The 24,403-nt window shown below is 41.2% G+C and overlaps 1 protein-coding gene across 3 annotated transcripts in view; it reads right to left on the bottom strand.

The window, feature by feature from the left end:
• COL21A1 (collagen type XXI alpha 1 chain) overlaps positions 1 to 24,403 on the bottom strand; it is a 194,401-nt gene that overhangs the window by 41,986 nt on the left and 128,012 nt on the right. For all 3 annotated transcript variants that reach the window (XM_075126475.1, XM_075126476.1, XM_075126477.1), the window contains exons 17-18: positions 2,424 to 2,468; positions 1,636 to 1,689 (exon numbers count right to left, since the gene is read on the bottom strand). In XM_075126475.1, the coding sequence (XP_074982576.1) occupies positions 1,636 to 1,689; positions 2,424 to 2,468 (99 nt within the window). The remainder of the gene's footprint in view (positions 1 to 1,635; positions 1,690 to 2,423; positions 2,469 to 24,403) is intronic.

Raw genomic sequence — 24,403 nt, forward strand, 5'->3', positions numbered from 1 at the left:
CAAGCTGTTAAGAAGGCAATCTTGTCAGGGCCGGCTCTAGGATTTTTGCTGCCCAAAGCAAGAAATATTTTGGCTTTTTTTTCCATGCCCCCCGTGCCGCCCCAACTCCGCCCCTTCCCCAAATCCCTGGCTCTGCCTCCTTCTCTGGGTGTGCTGCATTTCCACCCCCCCCCCATTGCTTTCTGCGGCTCCCTCCCCCCCACCCCGCAATCCCCTGCCCTAGCTCACCTCCACTCTGCCTGCTCCCCTGAACACGCCGCCGCTCCTCTTCTCCCCCCTCCCTCTCAGGCGAGGGCGAGGCAGCGCGTTCAGGGGAGCAGGCGGAGCAGAGGGAAGCGAGGGTGGGGGGGGGGAGCGCAGGAAGTAAGAGGGGCAAGTAACAGGAGTGCAGGAAGTAACGAAAGCTTGCGGCAAGCCTGGGAGGGAGGAGGGAGAAGCCGAGTGGCGGCGGCGCATTCGGCTGGGCCGGCACCGGAACGCTGCCCCTAGCAATGTGCCCCCCCAGCACCTGCTTGTTTTGCTGGTGCCCAGAGCCGGCCCTGGATCCTGTCCTTATAGCACCCACCATCACCAGATAAAGAAACAGATCTTCAGATGGTTAAAGAAAACTTAGCTTGATAGCATTCTGCCTGGCAAGAAACTACTTATTAATAGTTGCGGGTTTATCTTTATGATCCCCACTTCCCTATTGTCTGTCTGTATGATCTCTGTCTGGTTCTTTGATTGTTTCGGTCTGTTACATAATTAATTTTGCTAGGTGTACATTCATTAAGGTAGGGGGGTATAATTGGTTAGAGAATTTTGTTACAATATGTTAGGATTGGTTAGTAAAATTTTAGTAAAATGATTAAGGTACAGCTAAGTAGGATTCAAGTTTCACTATATAAACTAGGGTCCAAAGAGAAGTTCTTTGGGAACCAGCTCCAGGACAGAGCCCCAAGATCAGAACTGCCAGACCACAACACTCTGCCAATGACGCTGTACAGAAACTGGAGTCCCCCAGATGACCTGATCCTGAGTGACCATCAAGAAAAGTTCATCCATCTTATTGAGAGTGGTGAGCATTGTATATGTAGCATGTGCATTCTGTTTTATTAATAAATAGAAGTTAAGTAGGGTATTACTGTGTAAGGCTCTCTCACTAGTAGAAGACCCCATAAACGCACAAAAGATTAAGCCCTGACTCCAGTGGGAATGGGTGTTTACCTGGACCCCAGAGGAGTAGAGCCCGGAGCCCACAGAGGGGTAAAGTTAGATGCCTAAATTAACAGGGTTACGCCTGAGCCCTAGGAACACGGTAAGGGTGCGTGCCCCTACAGTGTGCAAGTAACAGAGAATTTTGTGCGGGTAACAACGTATGCTGTCTGTAACATGGAGCCAATCATGCTGATGTAACCCATTGTTTCACTGTATTATGCAGCATCTTCTAGTGGCCACTCCACAGCAGAAAACAACTTGCTACCAATTATTCTAGTTCATGCTTTAGCTATAGTGGTAGAGGTCTATGTTGCAGTGCTGAATGTCCAGCGTCAAACCTTGCTAATGATGGCAGTCAAAGCAGGACATTAGACTTACACATAACAGAATTCAATTTTTCTTTTTAAATAACCTAGAAAATTACATGAAAAAACATACAGCGGCCCCTGGTGATCCTTTTGCTCCTGGTTGCCCTGAAGGTCCAATTTCACCCTATAATTGAAAACATCTCACATAAATATAATATTGGTATAAAAAAGTAATTTGGTTACAAACCCCTAATTCTACAGATTAGTTTCACCAGGATTGATTTCAAAGTGTTAGGAGATCCAATTAATTGTATGTTAGCCTTTTACATCCCATACTGATTGCTCTAATCACAGAATGCAAAAAATAGACCAAAAGATTTGCAATGTGCATAAAAGATTTAGAAGCATGAGTCCCTGTACAGAATCCAAGACAGGGAAGGCCAAAACCAAACTAAGAAAAAATATATCCCCTTTAGGAAGGCCTCCAAACCAAACCTGGCAAGCAGAATTCCTTGTTATTGGTCTAGGAGGCAGATAGGCTTTCTCCCTTACCCTTTGGAGCCAGGTCAGGTCAGGGGAAGCTTAACCCAGTTTATAAGGCTCTTATTTCAGATCAACCAAACCTGGAGTCTGAAAAACATCTCTAAGGCCCAGGTCAGGGTAGTATCTTGGAGACTGAAGGGGCCATGCAATCTGTAACACCCAGCATAACATCCAGTCCTTTCTGTCTCTGAGTGTATGTCTACATGGCAATAAAATACCTGCGGCTGGCCTGTGTCAGCTGACTTGAGATTGTGTGGCTTAGCCAAGAGCTATAAACTTGCAGTGTAGACATTCAGGCTTGGGCTACAGCCTGGGCTCTGGGACCCACCTTAAATTTGCACTGATTTTAATTGTATCTTAAACTATTATGAATACCTTTTGTCCTTTTGTTCCATGACTTCCAGGGATTCCAGGAATTCCCTAAGAGAAAAAAACAAGAAGTTTTAAATATATAAAATGGCTATTTCAAAAAAACGTTGTAAACATTTCTCTTTTAATTTGGGTTAGAAACATAGCCAGGAAATAAGATACAACCTGGAAACATGAAAGCTAATGCTTCTGGAGGATATAGAATGAAACAGAGAATTCAGTGCCTCCCCCTCTACTTTCCTGCCAGTATTTGCAAATGTGCAGGGGGGCAGGGTCATGTCCCCACCTTTGCCCCACCAATGTGGAATGGGGGAGTGAAAATGCTGACGATGCAGAGAAGGAAATACCCATAAGATTTCCTATTATAGAATGTACAGGCCAGCTTTGGCATGATCACAGTTTTAAATAAACTAGCTGATTTTAAATCTATCATGACATGTTTACATGGCTAGCACTTTGTGGAAACAAAAATTGAAATTTCATGCAAAATATTTTCTTTTCCAATTCTATCATTTGTAGTTATGCTTGCTAAAAACAGAGTAAATGTAACCTCATGCTTCAGGATTTAAAAGATTTGCCAGAGAGATAAATACTTCACAATTATCTAGGTTCATTTCACCTTTCAACAAAGCATGAGCTACTGACTACTGTCAGAGAAAAAAGGCACCAAATATGATGGATAAATCATCCAATCCAGCATAGCAAATTTTACATTCCTGTCTCGCTTGTAGCGATCAGATTCTGAGGGACACTGGAGATGATTGTTTTTTGTGTCCCAGTTTCTGCCCTCAGACATGACTGTTGGGTTTCCACTGGCTTTAAGGAGGGCCAATATCAGTGACTAAAGATGGTCAACTTGACTGCATTTTTTTTTTACATGTAGTTAGCACAGAGTATTATAATGAATGAAAGACTACTCAAATCCATCCCAGAAACAAAACTCTCACATGTGTAATCAGCCTAATTCTGCTCTCAGTTACACCTTATGCAGCCTTAGTGGACCAAATCCTGTTCTCAGTTACACCAACATAAATTCAGAGTAAGTCCATTGTGCATTTGGCTCACTGATTTCATTATTTTGTCCAATATTTAACATAATATGCTGCAATGGAACTAAGTAGAGAGATGTCATGGACATAACAGACACACATAGGTAAAACCGCTTCCAATCAAAACACATTGACATAAGTTCTTAAATTGTTACTAATGAAGACCTACTGATTCTCAGAATATTAAGCTCTTCCCTTAGCATTATATTGTCGTCACTGGAAACCAAAATAATGATGGGAAGCCTAGGGTGAAGTGATAGAGCAAAGGAAATCCAGGTTTCATGAAATGCCTAACACAGCATCAGGATAGTGCATTCTGTTCCACACTATGAGCATGATTCTGATCTCCCCTTCACTAATGTAGATCAGGAATAACTCCATAGTAATCAGTGGAATTACACCAGTGTAACATCAACATGTGAACAGGGGATAGGCCAACAAACTTTAGAATTGTAATTGTTCTATGGTTTACACTATACTTACACTCTAGTTTAATTTTAGCTAATACAGATTCCATCTAACAGAATTATCTTCATGGTATATTTAATAATGACACATTGTGGGCTTTGACAGACATCAAGGTTCTAATTTTGGTATCAATTACAGGAGAAAGCAGTGACACAATATTACAGAAAGCTACACTAGAAAGCTGACTAGATAATTAAGGCCTGATTCCTCCACCTTTTACTCATGTTGAGTAATATAAAAGTCTTCTCTCCAAACTATTGCTCTGTCAAGATATTTCAGTATTCCAAAACCATATTAGACCTGCTGGATCTGGGTTGTAAGAGTTCCATAACCAGACATGGTTTTAAATAAATGTAGGTGAGATTAGTCCTGTCCATGAATTCTAAATAGTTGTACTTTATTAACACAATATATTCCATATACTTGACTACCCATCAGAGGATTTTTTCAGAAACAGGATAATATATATTGGAAAGATGTACAGAAACTCATGTTGGCTAATAACTTCCTTTTGGCTACACATCTACACAATCTTCAGGGCAGGGATAGTATCTTCATATGTATTTGTACAACACTTAACACAATGCTGACACAATCCTGATTGGGTCCTCTGGGAGATACTACAATATACAAATAAACAAAAAAATGTTGGTAACGTAAGGAGGGTCAGAGCAGGAGTTAATTATTCCAGGGTCATATGTACAGTAATATATGCTTACTAAAATGGCATTTTGCTGTTTGTTTTGTTTTTTCCTCCCAAAAGGAGTTAATTTTGATGCAAAACACACAGCCCTTTGGTAATATACCAGCACAAACAAAGAATCTTGGAGGCTACCAAAATACCAATGATACCCCTTCAAACAACCAACTTATTCCAAAATTCAGAAAAGCATTATGTGGATCTGAGAAGAAAATTTGGGTCTTTATCCACTAATGAGGAACAAAAATTTATGAAGACAGTAATAATAGGTTCTAACCACTGATTTGGTTAAAATGATGTGCATGTGGATTTAATTTAACCCTGAGAACAAAAAGAATGGAATATAAAATAAAAAGTAAAACCCATTAAACCTTGAGAACAGGACTAATGTGTAAATACATTTCGTGGGAAGGTTTCTCATTCAAATTCACACCTAATTGCTAAAACAATAAGACTTTCAGAATCACTCATTTGCTTTTTTTTTCAGTTTACAATTTATTTGATGAGATTAAATCAAAGTAACATCCAGAATATATGTTTCAAAGAAAAGAGTGAAAATAAATGTATCAATTGCCAAACAGAAGTAGAAGAAAATTGGATATTATACCACACATTGACATTGATTAAGTACTAAGATATGTGCAAGGGATGGGAATGAAGTAATCAACTGAGGTGACTAACAATCGCACTCTTACCTGACATCCTTGCACAACAATGCGGAACAACTTTATGAGGGAAGCCAGGGCATCAAACTTAAGCAGTTGGCCCTTGACCGTCTGTTTACACTGATGCTGGAACCAAATTCACAACAACTACATTTGGACATCGTTCTTGCTAGCAAGATGGTGACAGTGTTTAGGGATGAGTTGTGCTATACTAGTAAAGTGTCTCATCAGACTACCGTAGTTGAAAAATGATGTAGATGGGGCCAAATGCTTGTAAGGAGAGGATACCTATTGTGAAATTGTAGACTGTGAGAGATAGTGTGGTCTTGTGGATTGAGAATGAGGTGGACCCAGGAATTCCTAAATCCTAACCCTGGCTAAGATCCTGATTTGCTGTGTGGCCTTGGACAAATTGCATATCCTCTGCGTTTCCCCCATCTATAAATGAATACTCATTTAACACATAGGGGAGTTACAAGTATTGTCATAACACTTCGAAAATGTAAATGACTCTCCCAAACCCACAAACCAATATGTGAGAATAATTGTTAGCACCCCTGTAGTCATAGGACAAAAAGTAGAGGTTCATGGGTTACAGATTGTTGTGACAAGCCATGAATCCAGTGTCTTCATTAAGACCATGTTTTTGTCCTATGACTACAGGCCACTTCACCTTGAATGGTCCCTTAGAATATGTGATAACAACTTAGGTTAAACGTTTGTTCCATCTTGTCTTTAGCTGTGGCACTCTGACTAGCTTTCCCAGACCCAAAGAACAGCTCTGTGTAGCAAAAGCTTGTCTTTCTCAGCAACAGAAGTTGGTCCAATAAAAGATATTACCTCATCCACCTTGTCTCTCTAGTAGTCTTGGACTGACATGGCTACAACTACACTGCTTACATTTGTAATTACATGGCAGGTTGACAAGGGGTAAAATGCAAAAGATTTATGCGGAGGCCAGCACAAATAATTTATGCATTGAATTTCCTCACCACTTCCCAAAACTCTGATGTCTCTGTGGAAGTAGCAGAGGAATGTCTGGAGGGAAGTACAGCTCACTCTCTAAAAGATTTTTCTGAGCAGGCTTCTTGATTTCTCTCTTCCTTTTCAGAGGACACTTCTTCCTCGCTGCCACACAGAATTTTGGAGGGAAACAGACCGGAGAGTTCTGAACTGTTTGGTAGGGGCCTCTCCACTCAACATCTTGCCACAGGATCTGAAACTCCCAAAATATTCTCAGCAAGGAAGAAGCACACTATACTGTTCCAGGTTGTATTCATTCAGATTATTTAATCTCTTACACACACACACACACACACACACACAAGAAAAACCCTTAATGCCCCACTTAGGTCCTTTTAAAAAACTTCCTTGGCTGAAGGGATCCATTTATACCATTCTTTTGCTTTTACCTCCACATCAATAGCAATGAAGGATTGTAAGAAAATAAACTTCATCAGCCATAGCTCCTGTAGGATTGACTCTGTATCCCTGAAGTCAATGAGATTTTTGCCACTGACCTCAGTGGGAGCAGGATCAGATTCTTAGTGTCCTTATTTGGCTCACTGACATTTATTCAGCTGAAAATGAATCTGCCCCTCACATTCATTTGTCTCAGGGATTCCCTGAGCAAACTAAGTGGAGTTCTTCAAAGTCATTCACCACATATTGATTGGCACATAAGGAGCAGTATGAAATGACTAATCTGGCATGTAATGACTAGTGAAGAAAGGGGCTTTCCCCACAATAATTATTTTCCGGTATAACTTCCACGGTCCAGCAGCTGGAATGGCTAATTTCTGTAGGACTGAGTCCCGAAGGCCTAGAAAATTTAATTTAATCTCTATTTCCTTATCTATTCTCACTCTACTATTTCCCTATTCATGCATAACCTGTGTTCATGCCAATCAAAATTACTGGAAACTTCCCAGAGGAGAGTGTTTTAAAAGCCTCTCAGACATCCTATATTTTCTTTTTAACTTTTAGGTTAAAAGCCAAACCAAGTTTTGGAAAAGTGTTAGAAATTCACTCCTAAGCAGATACTTCATATGCAACATAAAGCTTCAGAACCTGAATTATTTTACTTTTTAACAACATGAGTAATAAACCACTTATAATAGGAAGCTATATTTGAGAGAGTGACATAGCATTAAGTAAACTATCACAGTAACCTTACTGTAATGATCAAAAGATCTAATACTACTTTAAAGTGTGAGCTGACAAATCTAGTTTAATTCAATTTGCAAAACAAAAATGTAACCTTTCCTGTAAAGGCTGTATAAACTAGAACTATAATGAATGCCTGTCTTTAATCAGAAGTTAATATAAAACAGACCCATCATGCTATTTTTCACTAAGGGAAACACAATGTTTGGAATCACTACAAATGGGAAAATTGCCACCCACTGGGAGTGATAGAATGAATGCTATGGAATAATTTGTGATTCACTGGCCTAGAAAATATGGTCTTTGGGGATGTCCTTTGCACAATTAACTGAATCAAGCAATTTTTTTTTTGTCAGTAATACATGAGAAAAGATAGGCAACTCTCTATTTTAATTTTCTTTTTTCTTCCTCTGGTCAGAAAAACATGGTTTTTTACTGTCTGAATTTAACAGTGCATTTTTATGATCACTACCCCAATAAAATTTAGCACTGTATTTCTATCCACTATAACTAAACTCAGAAAATCTCAAAGCCTTATTGAGCTTTAAAAAGTGGTCCATCACTTTGATCTTACCCCCTTTTTGCATCCCTCCACTCACACCCCCTTTTCCTCTGCATCAAGCACAAGCTTGTGTCTTCTTTTGTCAGTCCCTTCCACATTTAGCTATCCCTTTTCTATCAAATTTCTTGCAAGGCTGACCCCTGCCTTCACTTTTCCAGAGACATTAGCCTTTACTGCCCACTTGTCTGCTTTTCCTATGAGTACCTTCATGTTTTCCTCCAGGTCATCCTTTTTACATGGGAAGAACTCCCCATCAACATTTGTAAAGCCACTTCCTTATCCTCTCTTCGACCTTGATCTAGCAAGGGACTTAAGTGCATGTGTAACTTTAACCATGTAAGCAGTCATTGACTTCAACAAATTATTTGTGTGCTTAAAGTTATGCATGTGTTTAAGAACTTTGCTGAATTCGGGATTTATATCTATCCTTACCACCTATTTTTGCCATGGTGCCTAGAAATTACTGTCAACAGACACTAGTTAGGTTGGCAGCCATCTGTGACTAAAAAGATTGAGACTACTAGTTTGTGTAAATGTAGCAGTCCTTCCCATCTGTTTCCATCTTGGTATAATCCTACACTGTTCACTCTCCGGAGCAGGAATTGTCTTGGTTTCACTTGTTGGCATGGTATTTAGCACAATGGGTCTTTCATTGAGGTCTCTAAAAGCTAATACAATATATAAAATTAATAAATAATAAGTAATAATATTTGAACCATACCAAATTGTTTCTAAATGAGCGATCCACCATTTACAGAGGTTGTACAGTAGTAGATAGCACATTATCTAATGGTCCAGCAGCAAACTGTTAAAAGAGCACTCGGAATACTAGTTGCCAAATCCTGATCTCATTAAAGTCAATGGGAGTTTCGCCACTGACTACACTGGAAATAGTATTTGGCTCTAAGTGAAAACTGGACTAGGCAAGAATCCCTAATTAGTAGTCTAGAAATATATAACCTTTGATGAAATATGACTCTGATGGACATAGGTGGACCCCTTGGAACCGTGGGGAGCCCCATTGGCTTCACTGGAACTTAGTGTGAGCATGGGTCCAACTAGGCTCACTGACGTGCAAACGGGGCAGCTGCCCAGGGCCTGGGGTAATTTAAAAGGATCCGGGGGCCTAAGTTCCCTGTAAGCTGCAAGGCCGCGCAGCAGCCTATTTAGCGCCACGCAGGCCCTCAGGTAACCCGCCCAGGGACCTGCTGTGACTGGGGGAGAGCCCCACTCTAGCCCGACCCCCAACCTGCTGCGGCCAGGGTGACCCTGCCCTGACCCCAATTCTGCTGCGGCCTGGACCTGCCACGGCCAGGGCGCCTGGACCCAGGGGTGGTGCGGCTTGGCTCGGCCCAGATCCAGAGACTCAGCCGGCGGCCCAGCCTGGCCCAGCCCCAGGCACGGCTGGGGCACCCCTGCCCTGGCCCAAACCCAGCCCTGACCCAGACCTGCTGGGGCCAGGGGAGGGGTGCCTGTCCTGCAGCCTCAGCCCTGGAGCTGCTGCAGCAGGGAGAGGCACCTCTCTCACACAGCACAGGTGCTGCTGTTGCTGCTCTGCTGGGAGGAGTCCTGGAGCACCCTCCTGCACCCCAAATCCTTCATCTCCATCTCCACCTCCACCCCAGAGCCCACACTCCCAGCCAGAGTCCTCACCCCCTGCATCCAACCCTCTGCCCCAGCTCTGAGCCCCTCATCCCTGGCCCCACCCGAGAGCCTGCACCCCTAGCCAGAGCCCGCACACCCCTACACCCCAACCCTCCGCCCCAGTCCTGAGCCCCCTCCCACACTCTGAACCCCTTGGCCCCACTCCACCACATGAATTTTGTCACACATCATCTCCATATTGGTGCACATAACAAAATTCATTCTGCACATGGGTGGAAAAAATTAAAGGGAACACTGCTGGGAGCCCCAGGCCCTTTTAAATCACCTGGTCGGGCCGCAGGTCTCCTTGGCATGCGCAGGGTGGTACCGGCAGTGGCGAAGGCAGCCGGCGGGCATGTGGAAGCCCCCATCATGCCGGAAGAGCGCACCCAGCAGCACAGCCGGCAGCAAGCTGGGCACCAGCCAGTACAGGCACAGAACCGTCTAAATGTCAGGCTAATTGACTGTTCTGCCCTGGGGCCTGGAATTGCTGTCAGCGGGCCTGGGTCCAACCTGCATAAATCCAATTGCAGGGTCAAGGGCCTAAGCCCTTTACTGAGAAAGTTGCCAGTTGTCTTATTGTTGCCATATTTTCTTGAGGATTAATTAAAAAAATATTGTGATTAGTATTTTGGTACTTTCTGCCTGTCAACTAGCAGGAAAATGTTACAACTGGAAAGATAAAATATACCAAAATATTAAGGCTTAAATTCTTTTAATGGAAGTGTTTTGTTTTTCAACAAAATGTTAGACATGTAAAGAGATTCTTGGTAGGCTTGTATATTCTCTCTTAATTAAAACATTTGTAACAAATTTGTACGTACCAAATTATGTGATTTATGTACTGAACCATCAACTTGGTTTCCATTATCATAATGAGTTTCAATTCTCATGTATTTTTACTTAAAATAAATGTACCATTTTATCCCAGTTATCTGCCAATTTAAATGAATCTTCCATCCTTTGATAATATCTGGCAAATTTAATGGATTTAGCTGCAAAAAAACACATGGTTTTCTGGTCCTTGAAAAATCAATGTGCAGCTTTTCCTTAATCACAAATTCCCTATTTTTGGTTTTGGATCATACCACACAGTTAGGTTTTTTTCCATGCAACTCTGCAGTATGTCCCAATTAAGGGAGTTGATTGCTATCTTATGTATTCAAATGAAGTAAGTCCAAGCTAATTTGAACAAGAGCCTCATTTCAAACCAAATATTTTTCCACTTTTTATAACCAGTAGTATAAACACATTTATGTCTCACTATGCCAAACTCTATACTTCTGAATAACAGGAGAGACTGTATCTTCTTCCAGAGAAAGTATTCTATTTCTAATTATCATTTTCTACTCTCTCCATCTTCTGTTACTAGTCATTTAACATCCTTAGTCTTATAGGTAATACATGAAGTCCCCATGAAACTTTTATGGCTGGGGAAGGAAACGCCTTGTGGAAAAAGTCTCCAAAGATAATGATACTTCTCCACTATGGGCAAACACTTTGCAACCAGACTCCTCCAGCAGACAATGCTACAACTGAGAACATTGAAGGGGTGTGTGACAGACTGCTGGAGACTAACAAATAAACCAGCCCTATAATCATTTAGGCACCAATTAGTTCCCTGGAGCAGGCTGACTGGGGAATATGCAGCTAACTAACTGATCAGTCTAGGGGAGCAGAGGAACTAATTAGCCATCAGTTGAGGGCTATAAAAGACATCACAGGAAGGAAGTAAAGGGATGAGAGAGTGGGTTAGCGGAGTCCAGTATGTGTTGAGATCCCAAGGGAGGGATATCTCTGTTCCTCTCTGGCCCTATGGGACAGAACAAGAAATCACTGTAAATACTTTGCTGTATTGGGGTTGGTGATGGGGATATAAATATATAATGTGGAGATGCCACTCACCAGAGAGCGTGAATGACTTCCTTCAGAGTAACAGCCGTGTTAGTCTGTATTCGCAAAAAGAAAAGGAGTACTTGTGGCACCTTAGAGACTAACCAATTTATTTGAGCATAAGCTTTCGTGAGCTACAGCATCCGATGAACTGAGCTGTAGCTCACGAAAGCTTATGCTCAAATAAATTGATTAGTCTCTAAGGTGCCACAAGTACTCCTTTTCTTTTTGTTAATGACTTCTAACCATCAGAGGGCATGAATGGAGCTCACCATGTTACAGGGTGCCAGGCTGATGTTGAGGCAAAGTCTGTTCAAGGAGTTCACATCTCTGTGCTATATTAGCATACAGCCTTAAACAGACTTCCTTTTACATCCTGTATATCTAAACTTTATGAATGTGTCACACATTTAATAAATATTGTCTAAGACAATCCACAAAGGAATAATTTTTCAAACTATCCATTCTCTCAATAAAAAACACAAAAATGTTTGAAATAAATCTATTTCCAGATTGAAAGAGGATCATTGTGCTTTCAAGCAAAAATTTAACAGGAGACCATTACTGTCTGTTTAATCCAAAATGAGAAATCTTGAATGAAGAAAATGCTGAAAAGCCAGCTAACTATGGAGCTAACTAGTAGTTTAACATTGCACCATGTATTTCTGAAAAAGTTCTCTGCAAATATCAAAGAGCAAAATCTGGCAGATGCTCCACTGCCATTAGAGAATATTGCCAACAACACTGACCAATGCAATTTTTTGCTGCCAAAGACAGCATATGGCCCAAGAATCTCCTTTCATAACTGACTTTTTCTGATGAGACTGTGTCAAAGTTATTTTGATCATTCTACTCAACCTTGTTTTCAACCATATCTATTTTAAAGGTTTTCCAACATAAATCCAGAAAATATTTACCTGGAGATTTCTGTTGAAGGATGGTAACATTGTGTCAGTCATAGAATCATAAAATATTAGGGTTGGAAGAGGTCAGGAGGTCATCTAGTCCAAGCCCATGCTCAAAGCAAGACCAACACCAACTAAATCATCCCAGCCAGGGCTTTGTCAAGCCAGGCCTTAAAAACCTCTGAGGATGGAGATTCCCTCAATTACAAAACTAAAGTGCTCTCTCCTTAGTGCACATACAGGATGTGTGGTAGCAATGCAAGCTTTGCTATAATCTCCCACCAATACACTAAGGAGTTCTTTACTCCTGGGGGATTCTGCGTGACTGCGCACCCACAGGAACCCCCCCCCCTTCACCATGCAGAATTCCTGTTCTTCCCTGCAGAAAATGGCAGGGAAGCAAAGGGAATCTATGGGGGTGGAGGGCATCCATGAGTGCAGTTTTTTGGGGGGGATTGCCTCCTCCAAACAGAGGTGAAGCATAGGGGGCACACTGATCCTCAACCAGCTGCACCTGGAGCCCCATCCCATCAAGCCCCACTTCCCAGGTACCAGATCCCCCCCCACACACACACCCAGACACCCCCCCACGCTGAGCTCCAACCACCTTCACCTGGATCTCCTGCAGAGTCCCATTGCCCCTGCACCCAGAACCCCACAATGAGCCCCTGTGCAGCCAGATCTCCCACTGGGCCACCCGCATCCAGATTGCCCCACATAGAAACTTCTCACCCCACACTAAGACTCTCTACACTTGGATCCTTGTGGGTTGAGCCTGCCCACCCACACCTCGTGTACGTGGTGCAGAGGGGCAGAGCCCTGGGGTGTTTCTGGGGTCAGGTGTCAGCCCTGTGTGAGGGTCAGATGCAGCCTCACTGCCGAGTCCTTGTACCAGGAGAGGTGGGGGCTTCAGGGTGATCTCCCACCTCAATGCAGCCAGTGTACCTGTGCTCCCCACTGCCATGCTGGAGCCACACTTATTTACTGACAAAGAAAATTTGCAGAATTTTACAGAATTTAAAAATATTGTGCACATATTTAATTTTTGGCACATATTTTTTTATTTTTTGACGCAGAATTCCCTCAGAAGTACCTAGTGGGCAGTTCAGTCTCAGCAGGATCTCTGATGAGATAGTCACAATTAACAGTATTGTAGGCAATCTTAATCGTTCCGTTTATATTTATCCTTAAATCAGGATCAGCTGGTGAAATGTTAGGCTAAGCCACACAAAAAATAACTGTTGTTAAAAGATTAATTTACTGCAAGTGATTTCACAGACCTGTGTTTCAATTAAATTGTTCAGTGAATGTTGATAATTTTGCAACCACAGCAATGTGCAGACAGAAAAAGGCAAACACAAACAAAACAGACTCTCATAAAGATGGCCTTAACAGTAGCATCTAAGCACCTGCAAAACGTGATTATGTATAACTCCTCTTTACTTTCCCAGAAATCCTTGATGATGCATTTGAGAATTACTGGGAATGTGGAAAAAAAGGTCAAGTGAACTCAGATTTTGGATAAGAACACAAGGGCAGACTGGATAAAACATACGATTTCAGAAAAATCTGGATTATCCAAATGGAATGGGGGGGGGGAGGTCTGAAATTAATTTGGATAAAAGATCTGGAACAGTACTAGGAAAGTTTTTTGGTACATTGGGAACAGCAGAAGTAATATACGTTAAAGAAAGCTGAAGTGGTGCCTTCTGTTGCTACTGAGTAGTGGATATGTTTTCAGGTAGGGGAATCAATAAAGGAAAAAATATATGGGAAAAATACATTAAGTAGTATTCCCACGAACAAGCCGCTTCAAAGTAATAGCAAGAGAGTGGGAAGCACCCTGACACTCAGAGTTACAAAGCCTTTTGAAACACTATAGTTGGCAGAGTGACTATTACATATATAATCACAAAGCACTCCTAATGCACATGGTGGCTAGTATTTCCTTGAGAACTACATAGGGAGTGATAATTGAAAGTTGAAAATATTAGTCAGACATAAGAACTACATTATTGTACTATCAGATGGTCAAGTTGCTGTCACAATTTACCATAGCTATCCTTGAAACCAGCACAAATAATAACTGGGCTCGGACAGTGACACTATGGGGGAAAAAAAGAAAACAACTGGCATTGTACACACTAAAGAAAAGACAGAGGAATATTACTTCAGTTTTCAAGGTTCTCTAATGGACAAAAGGCTTTTATAATAAACAAACAGGACTTGTAACAAGGTAATAGTTTTTAACACTCTGGCTCCTCTCCAGGCATCCATCCATAGCTCAAGCACTAGAAGGCTAACAGAAGTAATTTCTGCTGCCTCTTGCTGACCGAGCTTGTTGGCTTCACCCAGGACAGGGGAGAAACTGGAGCATTTCTCCAGGGAAGAAGAAATGAAGGAATGGGAAAGAGAACAATATCAGGGACTCCCAAGTCTGGAGAGAAAGTTTAAGATGAGTTTTATGCTTTGATACGGTTTTTTAATTTGCTAATAAAACCAAAGTCCAGAGAGGGTACATTTTGATAGTGAGCTAGAACCACAGCTGCTGTAAATTGTTGAAAAGTTTCTGCATCTCCTAGTAGTAACTAAGTCCAATATATATGAATAAGGAGGGCAGAACATGGCTGTCCATTTTTTGATGCCTCAGTAAAATTCCATCTTGACTGAAGGGCAGTCAGCCTACAAGCACTATGGGCTTCTTCAATCCTGAGGAAAATTTGGTTTGTAAAGTATCATATCTTTGCAGCCATAGTCAGGCATTAACTGTTGATATTAAAAACTCAGCTCTCTAAACATAAACAAATCTTGGCCCCAGCATGCTTCTCAATAAAGCTATCTAGTCCAGTGATATACACTGCAAATACAAAACACAGACTTACTTTTGTTAGCAAATTTCACAGCACTTGTTGCTATGCTTCCAAAGTATTTATAACCTTACCAGAAGCTTTTAATTAAACCAGATTTTTAGATAGCACAGACAAAAATGGAACTGGAGTTTTGCCAGACATAAGGTCTACAAAACTGAAGAACTAACTACAAAAAGCATAAAGCAGGCATTTACTCTGCAAAAAATTGCTAGTACACTAGCTATGCCCAGTAATACTTTCATTTTTAACACTGAAAATACCATATCCCCCCCCCCACCCCGAAGAAGTCTGTTCTAGATAGCAGGAGCTATTGAGGAGAAGGCTTTAGCACCAACAGTAGCCAGATTGTCTGGAGAGGCCTATACGTAGCCAGTGCCAGAGAAGAGGAGGAAACAGGGATGTTAACACAGGAGAACAAAGCAGTGACATGTCAATGCTCCAAAGGGAGTCATAGAAAGAAACAATCCCTTTATTTCAGATTGTAAGCAGGCACTATCTTTATTTCATGTCTTGTACAGTGTTAACTAAATTATCAGCACTGAACAAATAATAATACCCCCTCCCCTGTGCAATTTCACTTCCTCTGGCCCAAGGAACAGAAATATGAAGTACATGGAGCTTTTCTATGTACCTCTCCCTCTCAAAGAAATTCTGTCAATCTTACCACATTCCAGAATTTCTAAAAATTATTAGCATATTTATAAGTGATTTATATCAGTAAAACTGAGATAAGCATTTGGACCATTGCTATTGCATGGGATGCAAGTCAGGGTACAATTTGGACCTTGCTGTTATTTAACGTCACAGAATCTTTCCTGATTCATATAAAATGTTTGTACACTGCCATTTATCTTGTGCAATTCAAATGTTCCTAATAGAAATTCCAGTAGACTCTGTTAGAACCCTTCAGAAGGTTTTGGTTGGTTTCTACTGACGGACACTTTGAACCAAAATAATGAGAAATCCGCTGCTTTGTTCCAAAACCTGATTGCCAGTTGGAACCAGTTGCAATTTTCAACTGGAATTTCCACTAATGGCAGCAAAGACACACAATCAATCAGATTTCTGAGCTTGCATAATAAAACACCCTTACAGAACCTGACATAACAGGGGTAACTGCCAGCAGTGTTGTGCTGTTATATTCAAACCTTAGACTTAGACGGATACTAATGGGTACAGGAGCAAGAGGATTCTTTGTGTTCACAACAATGCAATCCTTTCTGCAACACTTCTTTCTAATTTCTTACTCCTGCCTCATTTTTATGTCATTTTAGAGATTACAGACAGTGGGATAGCCGCACTGGTGATCCTGAGAAGGGCAGAGGTAGTTTTACATCACTTTTCTCCCCCACAATCCTTAAGGCAGCTGTGACTTGAATTGATGGATAGGGGCTTTTAGGGAACCATATTGTTGGCCAGGATTTTGGCAGCACATTGCGTCCCCGACATGCCCTTCCTCCATCTGTTGGTGGAGGAAGAGGTAGTGGCACAGGGTTGACTATGCCATCCTTTCCCTTTCTGATGTTGCATCAAAGCTGCCTTAAAGCAGCCAAGTCCCCTTTATATCATGGAACTGAGTATCTGACCCTAAAACTATTGTATAGGTTAAGAAATACAGAACAGAACTATTAAAAAGCAGACATAACCAGCTGGAATATTAAATATTTAAATATCACTCCATGTAATGATTGCGACTGACTCACCTGGTCACACCTTAACTGGGCTTTCGGTGTTGGGACGGCATCATGGACTTAGCCCCCAGTTCTTATGTACTGATTCTGGTCATAGTCAGTCTGCAGTGGGGAAGTCTCCACTGGATTAAATAGCTCCATCCTCCTAAACCAATAGCCACAACCCTATTCTCTGGCACAGGGAGTGTGCTGGGGGATGAAAGTAGCATATTGGGAATAGGAAGAGTACATGGTTCCTCTGATCCTCCAATGGCATATGGAAATTCATGCCAGGGAGCTGTAACTAGCATCTTGACACCTCACCATCACTATAATCCAATGTATTGAGCAGAGCATAGACGCAGGGGGGACTCTGCCCCCTAATAAGTACTACTATTTGGGTCCAATTCATACTGTAGTATCACAACCACTGCTACAGAAGACAATTACATAATCTGATGGCAATCTCTAATGCAGAAGCATCTTTGAAAAGTTCTTTTGCTGCAGTTAAGTGACCCTGTGTATATATTCAGGCATGAGAGCGGGAGAGAGAGAAAGATTTATTTAAAGGCTTGATTGTGCCTTGCAGGGGCAACATGGGGCTGCACCACCGTAAGGGAAGCACAAATCGGTATTCTGCCCCATAAAGGTAAAGTACATCTTGGAAGTTATAGATGTGCAGAGACGGTGTGCCTACCATTGCACCCTTTTACAGGGTATAGCTGTGTGGGCCAGGGAGAGTGGGTGACCAGTGGAAACATCTCCTCTCCACCCTGCTTGGGGCACTGTTCACCCAAAGTGGCACATGGGCAGAACAGCCCATGACTATGCAGGGCCTACAGTTCTATTTGGCCTGTACCATGAAGAAGAGGGAGGTTCTTGATGTGCTCCTCCCAACCCCGCACTGCATTCCTGTGCTGAATTTAGCCCTAATCTGAAAAAAAGAAAAAAAAACAGCTCAATGTCAGCAATTCATTAATAAGGAATTGCATGTAAAATGTCCATATCAGGCTATGATTTCTTCTCTCCCTGATTTGTGATTCTGTTCCTTCTTCTATTCCTCTCTGTGATTTCTTACTTAGGGCAGATCTATACTACAGGGAAAAGTCGATCTAAGCTACGCAATTTGAGTTACATTAGTAGTGTAACTCAAGACGACGTAGCTTAGATCTACTTACCGGAGCCAACGGGAAAGCAATCGGCGGTTGATTTAGCAGGTCTTCACCACACCCGTTAAATCGACCCCCAGTGGATTGATGGCTGCAGTGATCGATCCACTGGGGGTAGTGGAGATAAGCCCTTAGATTTTAATTGTCCTCAGTTATAGATAGTGGAGATAAGCCCTTAGATTTTAATTGTCCTCAGTTATAGATAGCTTTCTTATCTGTTTGTAAAACACCAAGAATGCCTATCATGCCCAATTAATAATAAAAATAGTCTTATGGCTGCATGACCATGTGCAGATTTGAATACAAATAAGAAAATACTTTGCCTCTTTGAAAATCTGGTCATGTCTCTGATGCAGGTACACAACTTTGCACAAACAAATCACTTGTAGGGCACAGTGTCAGTGCCCTTTTACACCTGAAAACAAATGGTGCATTTTATATACAGAAAACCCACTGGTGTTTGATTTGTATATGTAATTTATTTATGTGCACACAAAAGTGAAAATATTTGAAAATTATACACTAAGATACAAGTCATGTTTTTAAAAGTTGGCTTTTGAAGTGTTAGCCTGTGATGGAACAAAATTATCAGTGACATAATTGAAAAAAAATCAGCTTTATTATCAAACACGATTTACAGAGTGTAAAGAGGGGGAAGAAACCTAAATAGGATTACAGGATGAATAAATATATTTCTCTCTAAAATCATTTATGATCTAAAAAATTTAATTTTCTGACAAATATTTCAAGTTTCATGGTTATCACTTTGCAAGGCAAGGGAAGGCAATCTCAAAGCATCCAGATCTATCTTGATCTTCTAGGGTTCATTCAGTAACCCCTAACAAAGAGAAAAGGCCACAATTAGCACAATATTTACTTACTTGCCAGCTAGAACACGTTCATCCACAAGGCATTAGATGCATCCGTGCATGTGACTATATAAACAAACAATGTGGCTTAATGTAGCCCATACACATCACATTGCTATCCTGAACTACTGTTAGTTTTGATGCATAGTTGCTGTGCATCCTAGAAGTGGCTGCTTTACAGTGATAGAGGGAGTGATTCTTGGTTTATCTACTTTATAATGACATTATCAATTTGTTGAGTGTGCTGGGATTTTTGGATGAGAGGTTCTTTGTAAATGCCAGTTTATTTTTTATTAATTATTTTTATTCCCGCAGCACATGCTAAAATGGAGGCCCACCATACTCTGTATTTGAAACATGCTTGCAAAGAGAAGCTTTGTTTACACAAAATGATAGAGATGGTTTGACTTGCTGTGAAATATCTGAATACAAAACATAGATTTCTGGAATCTCACTCACCCATAGCTCCTCAGCCACAACCCAGTCATGTGACTACTTAGTCCAGTAGAAGCTAAGTAAAGTTGCTATATTATTCACACATTAAAGTGAGACACCGTAGAGGGAGACCTCCTCACCTAACGTTAGCCTCCATAATCCCACCATGAATTCCTGCTGTGAAAGGAAGACGACACAGTTGACTGATGAGTTACAAAGAGATAGCCGGACCCAATAAAGCAACTACTACTCCATCCTATTTTTTGTAGCTGTGTCATCTCTGTTTATGGCTTTGATGAGTTCCAGATGTACAGGAAAGGGACTCAAGGACTGGCCTTACAACAGGTTACATTTTCTCTATCATGATTTCATAAATGAGTAGTTGTTTGGATTAGTGTATGAGTTATCAGAATATTTTACTAGAAAATACACCCAATATTTAAGGCACATTGACTTACCTCCACAACCCAGGTGGCCCTTTCCTTTTCCAGGCAGAGTCCTCACTGGTCGAACCACAGCTAGCCTGAAAGCATCAAGAGCTTCCTCATGGACCTCAAGAATGCTGCTTCATTGCCTGCTGACATGTTATGTATTTTAGTTGAGAAAAGGTACATTATGACTAAGTGAGGCCAAAAACTATCTGATGGTATTGCACTCTGACAGGGTTTGCGGGATGCTTTGGTGGTCAGCAGTTTCGGTCCCATCCACAGGCATTTCATGCACAGAGCTATATATTTATGTTCTGCTACTTGTAGCACTGCCAGACTGTTTTTGCTTTTCTGGTGCAAGGCATAATATTTGTGTTGAGGAACACTGTCTCGCATGACTGTCCCATAAATAAACTAGGAAAATACAACCTAGATGGAGCTACAATAAGGAGGGTGCAAAACTGGTTGGAAAACTGTTCCCGGAGAGTAGTTATCGGTGGTTCACAGTCAGCTGGAAGGGCACAATGAGTGGGTTTCCGCAATGATCAATTCTGGATCTAGTTCTGTTCAATACCTTCATCAATGATTTCAATAATGGGATGCAGAGTACACCTATAATGCTTGCGGATGATACCAATCTGGGAGGGGTTGCAAGTCCTTTGGAAGATAGGATTAAAATTCAGAATGATCTGGACAAACTAGAGAAATGGTCTGAAGTAAATAGAACAAAATGTAATAAGGACAAATGCAAAGTACTCCATTTAGGAAGGAACAATCACACATACAAAATGGGAAATGACTGCCTAGGAAGGAGTACTGCAGAAAGGGATCTGGGGGTCATAGTGGCCCACAAGCTAAATATGAGTCAACAGTGTAATGCTGTTGCAAAAAAAGTGAACATTATTCTGGGATGTGTTAGAAGGAGCGTTGTAAGCAATACACGAGAAGTAATTCTTCTGCTCTACTCTGCACTGAAAAAGCCTCAATTGGAGTATTGTGTCCAGTGCCGGGCGTCACATATCAGGAAGGATTTGGACAAATTGGAGAGATTCCAGAGAAGAGCAACAAAAATGATTAAAGGTCTAGAAAACATGACCTATGAGGGAAGATTGAAAAAAATGGTTGTTTAGTCTGGAAAAGAGAAGACTGAGAGGGGACGTGATAACAATTTTCAAGTATGTAAAATGTTGTTACAAGGATGAGGAAGAAAAATTGTTTTTCTTAACCTCTGAGGATAGGACAAGAAGCAATGGGCTAAAATTGCAGCAAGGGAGGTTTAGGTTGGACATTAGGAAAAACTTCCTATCTGCCAGGGTGGTTAAGCATTGGAATAAATTGCCTAGGGAGGTTGTGGAATCTCCATAACTGGAGATTTTTAAGAGCAGATTAGACAAACACCTGTCAGCAATAGTCTATTTAATTAGTCCTACCATGAGTGCAGGGGACTGGACTAGATGACCTCTAAAGTTCCCTTCTAGCTCTATAGTTCTATGAATCTATTTTGTTTAGCAAACCATTTCTAACATAGCAATGGTTTTCAACTTGTGGTCCACAGTCTCCTGTGGGAGGGTCCACCGACTGTGTCTAAGAGGTCCACGAGAGGTTGTCATTACCACGGAACAGAGAACCTTCAGATTATGCCTAACATTTCCAAAAAGGGGCCGCATCTCCATTCGAAATTTTTTTAGGGTCTACGAATGAAAAAAGTTTGAAAACCACTATAACACAGTATTCAAACATTATTGGTGGATTTTTAAACTGAGATAGTTAATGAGTAAATTGCAAGGTCTGAATAATAGATAGAAGTTTCTATGTTACTAGATTAATCAGCAGATGTCAAACATTGTTTACTGGGAATATGAACATTAATTTTCCTGGCACAAAAATGGTGGATGTCAGCGCAATACAACACAAGGCAGATAGCAGTCCAAGCACTTCAAGCGTCTCCAACTGCAGGAACAGTCTCGACTTCATGGGTGGGATTTTCTGAAGTGCTCAGCATTTATCTGATTTTGTTCCTACTGACATCTATGAGAGCGAATTCAATCCAATGCTGAGCATTTTCACAAATCAAATGCCATAGATAGTATAGTACGCTGTGGATTTGATTCTTTTCTCACTTACTGATTTTATACCAGTGTAACTATGACTTCAATTTAGTATTGTAAAGGGGAAAACAGAGTAATTTAAGCACCCCTTGATCCATTCTGCATTTTCAACTTGAGTCACAGATACTTGTTCATAGTAGAATCTGACTTTTACAAAATTATATATGTATATTTTGTAAATCTCAAAACATTCTGCATGCAGTGTTGTTATAGCCATATAGGTCCCAAAATATTAGAAAGACAAGGTGGGTGAGAGAATATCTTTTATTGGACCAACTTCTGTTGGGGAGAGCGCTGTGATTCTCAAAAACTTGTCTCTCTCACCAACACTAGTTGGTCCAATAAAAGATATTATTTAACTCCCCTTGTCTCTCTAAAATGTTCTATATTCATTTACATTTCAGGATGTGATGCAGGATTTCAGAAAATTCTGATAAAGCATGTATAGCTATGTGTGTATGTGGATGAACCCCTCAGCTCCCACAGTCGTGTGGGTAATCAGTTTCAGTAACTTTTCAGAGCCTTGTTTGCAACCTAAGCAGTATTATGTTGGCTGACATATTACAAAGCTTATCTGTTTATCAGAATCTTAAAATAGCCTGAACTAATAAATCAAAATGACTTCAAAATTATTATCTGTTGTGGTGAGTGGAACATTTCCCCCAATTTTTTAAAATAATTTGTGCAATATAGATCAGTTACAAAGTGTGTTCAAATACAAATGCAATACCTGTACAACAAGATATTGTAATTTACGCTGGGTGGGAAACAGTTCTCCCATCCTGTAAACATTTCAGATTTGAAAATATTTTCTTGTTCTGCACAGGGATGAAAGCGAGACCTTTCAGATGTTTTCACCAGTGTGTGCATGTGCGTGTGACAGAATATCCTGGCGGTTAGGGTGCTCACATGGGATCTGGGAGAACCAGGTTCAAGTCCCTGCTCCAAATCAGACAGAGTAGGGACTTGAACCTGAGTCTCCCACATCCCTGGTGAGTGCCATAACCATTGGTCTCTTGGCTATACTGGCAGCCTTTGTCTCTCCCCGCAAATGTGATCCTGAACCTCAGAAACCAACCCTTTCCTATGAACATTTTCCGATGAAAAACCATTGTGGCGAAAAATTCCCAACCACCTCTAACTGCAATGCTGCTATTAACCAAATCTCATTACTGAGGAGGACAAACAAGTAGTGATATTTGTGAGAACAGTCTAGGCAGCTGATAAAGAGGTCTCCCTGGCCCCAATGCAACAAACACTTACGCATAGTGTCATAAGGTAGCTCTTGCCCTTTAAGAGGCAAGAAGCAGCACACCTGTGACTGATGAGCTAAGCCCAGCTGCATTTAAGAGAAAGCATCTGGCACTAGAGGGAAGAAGAAGATTTCCTGAGTCAGAAAAGGGGCAGAGAGAGCAGGCATTGGACTCTCAATGACAGAGAGAGTGCAGAGAGCCAAAAGTTCTGCAGGAGCTCCCTAGGAATGGGTGATGGGCCAGAAGACAAGAGATTTAGGTAGTGAGTGGGAGAAGGAGACTCTGGAGCAAGAGGAAGGCCCAGAGAACACCCCTGTCCAGTACAAAGGGAAGAGAACTGGCCTAAGTTTCTCCCTTCACACTTAAAATGTTTTCCATGGCTGGACTAGTCTGTGGTTTGATAAACTAGTTAATCATTGGAATGAACGTTTCACAGCAATGGCTTATTTTGTGTGTCGGCAGGGCCTAGCAGATTGGGATCACTATTGTAATACAAATAAATAAATAAAAGGAGACACCCATGACTTGGTGTATGGAAGTACTGGTACTGCATATTCTAACAAACGATGTGCTTTACATTGTTTGTTGAAGAGCTTTTAAACATTTAATCTCAGGAAGTATGAGCCAAAAAGTTTGCCCACCCCTGTCCTACAGGGTCCTTCTGAAGAAAATCTGATAAAAACAGATTATGGAATGAACTACATTATTTGTCAGACAGACTGAAGATTACAAGCAGACTGAAATGAAACTATTTGAAAAATTGTTTAAAATAACCAACTATAAGATAACAAAACAAAAATTCAAATGAAAGTGACCAGAAATTGTATAAGACATTTAAAGACTATGGAGGAGGACACGTATTCTGTCCAGTCTTACAACACTCCATCAGTGTAAATGATGGACAAATTTGACCCAACTCACCTAAACTTCATTGACTTCTATGGTGCAGGACAAGGGCTTAATAGTCTATCACACTACTTTACTCAAGCTTGAACTCTTATCCTTCTCTGCTCAGTTTCTCCACTGAGCACTTCCCAGGGTCTCTCTCTGATAGTTCAAATCCGGACTTTTATCAGAGCTTTTCACTGGAGCCTGCTCTAGTCCCAGTGGCTGCTCTGTCTGTTTCCTGGAA

This window comes from Caretta caretta, chromosome 3 (assembly GCF_965140235.1).
Source record: "Caretta caretta isolate rCarCar2 chromosome 3, rCarCar1.hap1, whole genome shotgun sequence".
In the NCBI taxonomy this organism is placed as follows: Eukaryota; Metazoa; Chordata; order Testudines; family Cheloniidae; genus Caretta; species Caretta caretta.